At 38.9% G+C, this 10949-nt stretch overlaps 1 protein-coding gene and 1 non-coding gene across 2 annotated transcripts; one reads left to right on the top strand and one right to left on the bottom strand.

The window, feature by feature from the left end:
- The first annotated feature begins 1719 nt into the window (after positions 1-1719).
- LOC139865219 (small nucleolar RNA snR60/Z15/Z230/Z193/J17) lies at positions 1720-1795 on the top strand. The gene has a single exon (XR_011764740.1). It is a non-coding gene; the product is annotated as a small nucleolar RNA snR60/Z15/Z230/Z193/J17 (small nucleolar RNA).
- A 6715-nt stretch (positions 1796-8510) lies between these two features.
- LOC139864560 (uncharacterized) lies at positions 8511-10325 on the bottom strand. Its single transcript, XM_071853141.1, has 2 exons — positions 10242-10325; positions 8511-9611 (listed from the first exon to the last, which is right to left on the bottom strand). The coding sequence occupies exons 1-2, from the start codon at positions 10323-10325 to the stop codon at positions 8511-8513; spliced, it is 1185 nt and encodes a 394-aa protein (XP_071709242.1).
- Between the last annotated feature and the right edge of the window lie 624 nt (positions 10326-10949).

Here is a 10949-nt window from a genome sequence, read left to right as displayed (position 1 = left end):
TACAAACGCTTAAAGACATGCTACGAGCTTGTGTTATTGATTTCGGAAACAGTTGGGATCGACATCTACCGTTAGCAGAATTTTCCTACAACAACAGCTACCATTCAAGCATTGAGATGGCGCCGTTTGAAGCACTTTATGGTAGAAAGTGCAGGTCTCCGATTTGTTGGAGTGAAGTGGGGGATAGACAGATTACGGATCCGGAGATAATACAAGAAACTACCGAGAAAATCATCCAAATTCAACAAAGATTGAAAACCGCCCAGAGTCGACAAAAGAGCTATGCGGACAGTAAAAGAAAAGATATAGAGTTTGAAATTGGAGAAATGGTCATGCTTAAGGTTTCACCTTCGAAAGGTGTTGTTCGATTTGGTAAACGGGGGAAACTAAATCCAAGGTACATTGGACCATTCAAGATTATAGATCGTGTCGGACCAGTAGCTTACCAACTGGAGCTACCTCAACAACTCGCGGCGGTACATAACACTTTCCACGTCTCAAATTTGAAGAAATGTTTTTCTAAAGAAGATCTCACTATTCCGTTGGACGAAATCCAAATCAATGAAAAACTTCAATTCATTGAAGAACCCGTCGAAATAATGGATCGTGAGGTTAAGAGACTTAAACAAAACAAGATACCGATTGTTAAGGTTCGATGGAATGCTCGTAGAGGACCCGAGTTCACCTAGAAGCGTGAAGATCAAATGAAGAAGAAATACCCTCATTAATTTCCAGAAGATACGTCAACACCTCCAACTGCTTAAAATTTCGGGACGAAATTTATTTAACGGGTAGGTACTGTAGTGACCCGAACTTTTCCATGTTTATATATATATTAAATGAATTTGTTATTTATATGATTAATTGTTTCCAACATGTTAAGCAATCAAACTTGTTAAGACTTGATTAATTGAAATAGGTTTCATATAGACAATTGACCACCCAAGTTGACCGGTGATTCACGAATGTTAAAACTTGTAAAAACTATACGATGACATATATATGGTTATATATATAGTTAACATGATTTTATTATAAGTATGTATCTCATTAGGTATTTTAACAATGAGTTATATACATAAAAATGAGACTATTAATTTAAGAAACTCGAAAACGATATATATAACGATTATCGTTATAACAACGTCTTACTAGGTACATATGAATCATATTAAGATATTGATACACTTGGTTAATAATGTTAAATGATAAGTAAATATATTATTAAGTGTATTAACAATGAAATACATATGTAAAAATAAGACTACTAACTTAATGATTTCGAAACGAGACATATATGTAACGATTATCGTCCTTGCTTAATGATTTCAGCCCATCAGGAATACTCTCTGACTGTTTTCAACCCTATTGCGTCCTTGCTTCTAGGAGACGCAAGGACGCAAGGTGCCTCTTGCTCCTGCGCATATGATAATCGTTTTCTTTCAGACATTTCATCGAACACCTTATGTGCACGCATTGAAAAAACAAGCATATGTCTGAATTAAACCATGTTGTTATATCTAATCTTCTCTATGAGGCCATTTATTTTTTATTTATACATATGAAGCTTGTTTTTCCAGTAAGCAAGCCACTGATGATTACATATATTTGCGTAATTTATGATTAAAATCATGATTACAACAAATGTTGCCTTCTTCTGAGGCTTTTTGTTTTTAGTCATTAGTTTATTAAATTTGAAATTAATTTAGTGTAGTTTGGGAGATTCAAATGATGACTATTGCATAGTTCACGTGATATTCAGAAATTAGTCTTTCGCTCCTATCTGATGAACTCTCTTTAAACAACGACACTTTTCTCTGAATCAAAATACGTAGTAAATACCTATCCATGATTAATTGTCTGAAATATTAATCATGCACATATTTTGATATTTTTCAATGCATGCAGATAAGGTGTTCGATGAAATGTCTGAAAGAAAACGATTATCATATGCAGGCAGGAGCAAGAGGCACCTTGCGTCCTTGCGTCCCCGGTAAGCAAGGTCGCAAGAGGCACCTTGCGTCCTTGCGTCCCCGGGAAGCAAGGTCGCAAGAGGCACCTCCAGGCACAAGGACGCAAGGCACAAGGGCGCAAGACACCTTGCGCCTTGCGAGGGCAAAATGTCAATTTTATTTTTTTATGGGCTCTGACGCAAAAAAGTTCGAAAAATTGGGCATTTTGGTGATAAACCCTTATTAATAATATTGAGGAAAAAGTTGAAGAATTCAAAAAATCAATTGGGGATAATCACACGCACAACTCTAGGGCTACCAATAATTCATCTAATTCTGAATCATCATGCGGCTTTTCCTTGAACGGGTTAAGGAATTGGAACAAATCTTCTCGATTTTCAAAGTTAAAACATGCAGCAAGAAAAAAGCACCAAAGTAAAGATACGGGTATCACTGGGAAAAACAGAAGTCACAGTACTTCAGTAGATGATCTATTGAGCTTGAAGTCAAGGAAATATGATTCTTGTGTTCCAGAGTCACAAGAACCTTCAGAAAGTAGTGTAAACCTATGTGATTTTGCAAAGCTATTAGGCTTCAATGGTGTTCCCAAGTAAAAAGTTCATATACTGTTGTGTGCGTGAGGTAAATGTTTTTTCCAATGATGATTATTTTTAGTTAACATTCGAGGTCTTAAAAAAGACTATAAGGTTACGTGGCTTAGGGAAATTGTGGCAAAATCAAATCCTATCTTTATAGTGATTCAAGAAACTAAATGTAGAAACATTAACGATATATGGGTTGAAAGGATTTGGGGTTCAGGTAACTTTGGGTATGCTGTCAAGAATTCAACAGGGAGATCCGGCGGTTTGTTATCAATTTGGGACAATACGGTGTTCACAGCTGATCATGCATTCGAAGGTGAGTTCTTTATCGCAATCAAAGGTAGACTTGTAGGTGTTGATCAAGAATTGATAATTGTCAATGTATATGGCCCACATGGTGACGAAAAGAATTTAAGGTTATGGTCAAGTCTTAATGATCTTTTAAATATCAATAATGTTGAATGGGTTTTGGGAGGGGACTTTAACGAGGTCAGAAGGGGTAAGGAAAGAAAAAATTCTACATATTACGCACAACGTGCTGCTAGATTCAACAACTTTGTAAACGACAATGGGCTTGCTGAGATTCCACTAGTAGGTAGACGGTTTACACGTATAAGTGATGACGGGAATAAGTTCAGTAAGTTAGATTGATTCTTGGTTTCGAATGGATGTTTACAGCGGTGGGATAATTTAATGGGGGTCCCTCTAGACAGAAAACTCTCCGACCACTCACCAATCTTACTTAAAAACGGACAGGTAGATTTCGGGCCAAAACCTGTAAGGGTTTTTGACACTTGGTTAGACGAAAAAAAAGCTGAAGGAGTAGTGGTTAATGCATGGAACAAACCGGTTAAAGCTAAACAATTGGACACATACTTCAGAATTAAGATGAAAAATGTGAAAGACAGTTTAAAAACGTGGAGTAGGCAATCATTTGGCAAGATTAATGAAGACCTAAAAGTGTTATGTGAAAAAAATACATACTGGGAAGTTCAAGCCGAAAGCCGAGATATAAATGAAAGTGAACGACAGGAGTGGTTAAATGGTCGTAGTGAATGGGTGAAAAAAGATAAAGTTAAAAGGAACATGCTTTAGGCAAAAGGCACGGGTCAAGTGGGCAATAGTTGGTGATGAAAACTCAAGATACTTTCACTCATCAATTAAAAGAAGAATAAATAAAAACAACATCCGCGGACTGCACATAAATGGTGTGTGGTGTGAAGATCCGAATGAGATTAAGGAGTTGCATCGTTATTTTAAATCATTCTTTGAAGAATCGAATACTTGCAATCTCTCTTTTGCACGTTTCGATACTGTAAAGATTTTTCAAGATGGTGCATTGTCTCTTGAAGCAAGATTTTGTGAGCAAGAGGTATGGGAAGCAATAAAGAATTGTGGATCGTCTAAAGCTCTCGGACCAGACGGTATGAATTTTAAATTCTTTAAAATGTTTTGGTGGTTAATTAAAGATGACTTAATGAGTGCCCTTCATTGGTTTTGGGAGAGTTGTAATATTTCATCGGGTTGTAATGCGTCATTTATCACACTTATTCCTAAAAAAATGACCCGACTTGTTTAAAAGATTATAGACCAATTAGCCTTATTGGTAGTTATTATAAAATTATTGCTAAAGTTCTTTCAAGAAGGCTTTGTAGGGTTATAAATAAAATAGTGGGGGTGGAACAAAGTGTTTTCATTAAGGGTAGATCCATACTTGATAGTATCCTCATTGGGAACGAGCTTATTGAGGACGTGAAAAAAAGAAAAGGTAAGTGTTGTATTTTCAAAGCGGATATTGAGAAAGCGTTCGATAGTGTTAATTGGAAGTTATTATTAGACGTTATGAGTAATATGGGGTTTGGGGATAGGTTAAAAAAATGGATGTCATCATGTTTTAATTCGGCCTCAGTATCGGTACTTGTCAACGGGTCCCCAACCAATGAGTTTAAATTACAAAGGGTTATTAGACAAGGTGATCCGCTTTCACCGTACTTGTTTATTATTGCGAGTGAAGGATTGAATCTACTTTCCAATATTGCGGTCAGGGATGGTCTGATGAGATGGGTAGATGTGGGAAACAAAAAAAAATAATATTTCTCATCTTCAATTCGCAGACGACACAATTTTCTTTGGCGAGTGGGGGCGAAAAAACATAAGTAATATACAGAAAACCCTCTCCTGTTTTGAAAAAGCATCGGGTCTAAAAGTTAATATGTCGAAAAGCTCACTGTTTGGTGTTGGAGTGAAGTGTGAAGAAATCGAAAAAATGGCTCGTTCGTTTGGTTGTAGTGCGGGTAAAATGCCCTTCACGTACGTGGGTATGCCCATTGGTCAAAATATGAATAAAAAAGATAGTTGGGATCCCATCGTTGAAAAAATAAAAAAAGGCTATCAGCGTGGAAAGCAAGAACGATGTCTTTCGGTGGTCGATTAACCCTTATCAAGTCGGTTTTGAGTAGTGTTCCCCTTCATTACTTCTCGTTATTTCGTGCTCCCTCTAACGTTATCAACCTTCTCGAAAGTATGCGCTGTAAGTTCTTTTGGGGCGGGTCGGGAGATGATAAAAAACTTTTTTGGGTCAAATGGGACGTTATTCTTCGTCCATATGGGGAGGGCGGGTTAAATATCGGGTCGCTAAAATAAAAAAAATTGTCCTTATTGGGAAAATGGTGGTGGCGGTTTAGGGTTGAACAAAATTCGTTGTGGGTAAAAGTAATCAAAAATATATACGGGGACGACGGGGTGTTGGGACATTTGGGTACTAATAACTTTTTTTCTCCTAAGAATCGTGCAGCTTGGTGGAACATTATAAAAGTCGGTGCGATCATGCAAAAACTCGGCATCAGCATGGAATCATTCTTTGAAAGGGTTATCGGCAATGGACATGATGTTTCTTTTTGAGATGATGTATGGGTTGGGGAAACTACACTAAAAGAAGCTTTTCCTAGACTATTTAGACTAGAAACTGACAAGCAAGTTCGAGTAAACAATCGAGTGACTTTTCATAATGGTTCGTGGTCATTTAGTTGGAATTGGACGTGTCATCTTTCCGGTAGACTTCATGGTGAACTTTCAAATTTAGAAACAAAAATTTCCAACAATGCAAACATAAGGGAAGGTAGCAGCACTTGGTCTTTCAAACCTACTGGTAAAGGGGAATTCGTAACAAGTTTGGTAGCGAAGGAAATTGATAAGTTTGTTCTCAAAAGGGATTCGAACGCTATTGAAACCCTAAGGAATAACCTACTCCCACAAACAACAACAACAACATTACCCAATCCAACGAAAGTGGGGTATGGGGGAGGTGAGTGTAGACAATCATTCCTCGTACCCTAGATTAGAAGGAAGTCACTACTCCACCCGCGGGTATAGAACCCGCGCCTAGATAAGGTCGTCCCTCCCTCTACTCTAGCGCAAAAGAGATTGCTTCCTAAAGGACCTCCGGCCCGAAGAGCTCATAAGAACGAAATAGACAGGGCAAATGATACGTACCTGTACGAGTAATGAGCGCCTAGCAAGAAGCAACCATACACAGTAACCATAAAGGGGACACATATAGCAGTAATGCACAACAGTAGGGCAAAGAGCATGAATAAAATAGTGCACATAACCATTTAATTTCAGGTAGAGATACAGACAAACAAGATATATACATATACATATACATATACATATACGCACCCACACAGACACACACATCGATGTATATATACCACACGAAAAAAAAAAAAAAAACTCATGCTTAAACATAAATACATATAGATACATTCGTAGATATATATACCTAGGTACAGATACAAGACAGACAAACCTACATACACCAATACATGCACTTAGATACATAGATACATATATATAGAGATACAAACATATACATCGGTACATATATATAGCCTAAAAACATATACATAGATACAAAGGCATATAAACCATGTAGAGGGGTATAAATAGTGTGGTTATTGAATATCTGGTTATAGTTATATATGTAGTTGTATAATAAAAGTAACTAACACAATGAAAAAAAAAAAAAAAAAACCTACTCAATAATTCTAATTCTACTCCTCCACAGGCTCCTATCAGAAGTCATGTCCTCCGTCAGTAGGAGCTCTTTCATGTCAAGCTTCAATCTATCCTCCATCCTACGTCTAGGTCTACCCCTTCTCCTTACGCCGCCAACGGCGAGGGTCTCGACTCTCCTAACTGAGGCTAAAAGTGGGCGCCTCCTAACATGCCCAAACCATCTAAGTCGTCCTTCCCTAAGTTTGTTGATGATGTTCCCAACTTCCAAATTCTCTCTAAAAACTCCATTTGGTATCATATCTAGCATGGTCTTACCACACGTCCATCTAAGCATCCTCATTTCTGCCACCTCCATCCTCCTCTCTTGGGCCTTCGTCATTGGCCAACACTCTGATCCGTACAACATGGCTGGTCTAATTGCCACCTTAAAGAATTTACCTTTCAGTTTAAGTGGGACCTTCTTGTCGCACAACACCCCTTTCGCAGCCCTCCACTTCAACCATCCTACTCGTATACGATGCGTCACATCCTCATCTATCCTTCCCGAAATGTGAAGCATCGAGCCTAAATATCTAAAGGACTCTTGCGGGGGTAGAATCTGATCCCCAATTCTGATATCCACTATATCGTCGTGTTCCTCTTCGCCCCCCTTGAAATCGCATCTAAGGTACTCCGATTTAAGTCTGCTAATCCGTAGGCCATTTGATTCTAAGGCGATCCTCCATTGCTCTAGCCTCCTGTTAAGCTCATCCTGAGAATCCGAAACTAATACAATATCGTCGGCGAAAATCAGGCACCATGGGATGTTGTCTTGTATCCTATGAGTCAACTCTTCTAGGATCAAAGCGAAAAGATAAGGGCTAAGGGCAGATCCCTGATGTAAACCAACCTCTACCGGGAAAAACTCCGTGTTTCCTACCGTCGTACGTACACGAGTCTTCGCCCCCTCGTACATATCTCTAATAGATCTTATATATCTACTTGGGACTCCCCTAGCATTAAGAGTCTTCCAAATCAGCTCACGCGGGACACAGTCATAAGCTTTTTCCAAGTCTAAGAACGCCATGTGTAGGTTCTTTTGCTTTTCCCTATACTTCTCCATAAGGCTTCTAACTATGTGAATCGCTTCCATCGACGAGCGTCCTGGCATGAAGCCGAATTGGTTCTCTGAAACCTTTGTCTCGCGTCTGAGCCTCGTCTCGATCACTCTTTCCCAAAGCTTCATAGTATGACTGAGTAACTTTATGCCTCTATAGTTACTACATAATTGCGCATCTCCCTTGTTCTTGTAAATGGGAATAACCTCACTGAGTCTCCATTCCATAGGCATATTTGCGCTTCTAAACGTCGTGTTGAAAAGGTTTGTCAACCATCTAACCCCGTCACCTCCTAGGCACTTCCACGCCTCAATCGGAATTTGGTCTGGTCCTACTGCTTTGTTTCTCCCCATCTTTCGTAGGGCCAATCTAACTTCCTCCTGATTAATCCTCGTGCAGAAACAGTTGTTTTGAAACTCCTGAACCTCGTGGGGTTCACCGTTCCGCTCTGGTCTTCCCCTACCGAAAAGGGATGCAAAATATTCTTCCCATCTTTTCCTAATAAGGTCTTCTCTCACTATACTTTGCCCTGCTACATCCTTGATATATTTGATGTTACCTAAGTCCCTCATTCCTCGCTCCCTAGCTTTGGCTATCCTATATATGTCATTAGCTCCCTCTTTAGAGTCTAGTTTTCTATACAAGTCTTCATATGCTTTGTCTTTTGCAATTGCTACGGCCTTCTTAGCTTCTCTTTTAGCTTCTTTATATCTTTCTTCTACCCTAGTTCTCTCTTCAGGTGTCCCTTCTCCAAGAGTAATGAGCTCTCTAAACCTCGTCTGCTTTAACGCGACTTTCGATTGGACATCGTTACTAAGCCACCACGACTCTCTTCTACTCTAATGGGCTCTCGATGTCCCTATAGCCACTCCTAAGGTCTCTTTTGCCACATCTCTGATAGTGGACGCCATGCGATTCCATATCTGGTCTGCGTCCGTAGGGGCAACGTAATCCTCTTCTACACTCAATCTATTAACAACAATCGCTCTAAAAGTCTCCGCATTCGCTCCATAGAGGTTCTTCCAAAGGATTCTAAGTTGTACAGCCCTAGCCCTCCTGCCAACTCTTCCCCTAGTGACTAGGTCCATGACCAGCAATCTGTGCTGGGAGGAGCACGTCAAAGCTGGAAGGACCTTACAGTCCTTACATGTCCTAAGTTCCCCTTTACGAAGAAGCAAAAAGTCAATCTGGGTGCTGCGACCCCCGCTATGGAATGTGGCTAACTGAGCATCCCTCTTCTTGAAGAAAGAGTTTGCTACCACCAACTCGTGGGCAATGGCAAACTCAAGAATTGAGCGCCCCTCTTCATTTCTAGGACCAAACCCAAAGCCACCATGGGCTCCCTCATAACCTTCTGCCTCCACTCCTATATGTCCATTCAGATCACCACCTATAATCAGTCGATGGTCGGCTGGGCACCCCCTCACCACCTCATCTAACAATTCCCAAAAACTCTTCTTTTCCGCATCACCTAAACCTGCATGAGGTGCGTATGCACTAATGACCGTGAAAGTCTCCTCCTTAATAATTAAACTAACCGACATAATCCTATCGCTAAACCTGCCCACGTCAACAACGTTATCTTTATGTAGTTTTCCTAAAAAGATACCTACCCCGTTTCGTGCTATCCTAGAACCCGAGTACCACAACTTATAGTCCTGAATCTCTATCGCCTCTTCACCCTTCCATCTAGTCTCTTGAACACACACTATGTCTACCTTACTCTTAAGAAAGGTATCAACGAGCTCAATCCTCTTACCAGTCAAGGTTCCTATATTCCAACTACCCACTCTAATCCTACCAACGGTGGCTACCCTACAACCTCCTCTAACCCCTCTAGGCCTACCCGCCCCTAAAACAGGAGAACATGACCTCAAGTGACCATAACTATGCGAAGGATCTATGTTACTTTGTGCACTAAAAAGATGACCAAGTACAAGCTAAACAATATGAATAAGATAAATTCGTATAAATTGTAAATTATAATATTTAGAACTAAAAAAAGGATATATAAATGTAAGTTATACTATAATATAAATTAAACTAGACGGTATATCAATAAAAGAATAATATATAATCCAATATAGTCAAATAGGAGAGAAAAAAAGGAAAAAAAATATATATATGTATATATAAGAAGAATTTATACCCAATGGAAAATACTTAATAAATTTATAAAAAAAATCTATTAGATGGAAACTTAATATACTATAGCTACAAAATATTACTCTTAATTCGGGGAAAGCACAGGTTGTAAAGGCGTAAAAAAAAAAGAAAAAGACAAACAGCATAAAAGTTTACGTTATGAAAATCTAATAGAAATTGTACAGTAAGGTTGGCTACAGAAAAGTTAGGTTATGGAGAAGAGAAATTTAAGGGTCAGAGAAAACAAACACAGCCTTATGAGGATGAAGGAGTTCCGCCAGCAGCGGCTCCCGACGGCAAAGAAGTAGCAGCGGCTCCGTTATATTACCTGCGAAAAAAAAAAAAAAAAAACGGGAACTATTCCGGCGATCTGAGAGGCTGCGCGTGGTGGCGCGTTGCGAGAGGTTTGCCGGCGAAAGTTATACTCTCAGGTTCGGAAAATTCCTGCGATTTTGATGGTGCCGGTGACGGCTTCTAATTTTACTCCCACAAAAATTAGGTTTATTCATTTGGCGGGTTTTCAGATGTAGAATTCCGGTGAGAGTTGAACTCGAGAAGCGTGGTATTCCTATCGATTCTAATCTTTGTCCAATATGCGATAGAGTTATTGAGTCTGTAGACCACGCTTTGGTGACATGAAAAATTGCTAAGGACGTATGAGAAGGTATCTTCAAGTGGTGTGGGGATCGAATGTCAAACAATCTATCCCTCGAAAACCTGTTTCACGGTTCGAGCATCAATGGGCTGTCGTGTAGTGACCCGAACTTTTCCATGTTTATATATATTAATTGAGATTGATATTTACATGATTAAATGTTTCCAACATGTTAAGCAATCAAACTTGTTAAGACTTGATTAATTGAAATATGTTTCATATAGACAATTGACCACCCAAGTTGACCGGTGATTCACGAACGTTAAAACTTGTAAAAACTATATGATGACATATATATGGATATATATATATAGTTAACATGATACTATGATAAGTAAACATATCATTAAGTATATTAACAATGAACTACATATGTAAAAACAAGACTACTAACTTAATGATTTTTAAACGAGACATATATGTAACGATTATCGTTTTAAAGACATTTAATGTATATATATCATATTAAGAGATATTC

The sequence above is a fragment of the Rutidosis leptorrhynchoides genome, chromosome 8, assembly GCF_046630445.1.
Source record: "Rutidosis leptorrhynchoides isolate AG116_Rl617_1_P2 chromosome 8, CSIRO_AGI_Rlap_v1, whole genome shotgun sequence".
Classification (NCBI taxonomy): Eukaryota; Viridiplantae; Streptophyta; class Magnoliopsida; order Asterales; family Asteraceae; genus Rutidosis; species Rutidosis leptorrhynchoides.
This window is presented reverse-complemented; position numbering and strand designations above follow the sequence as displayed.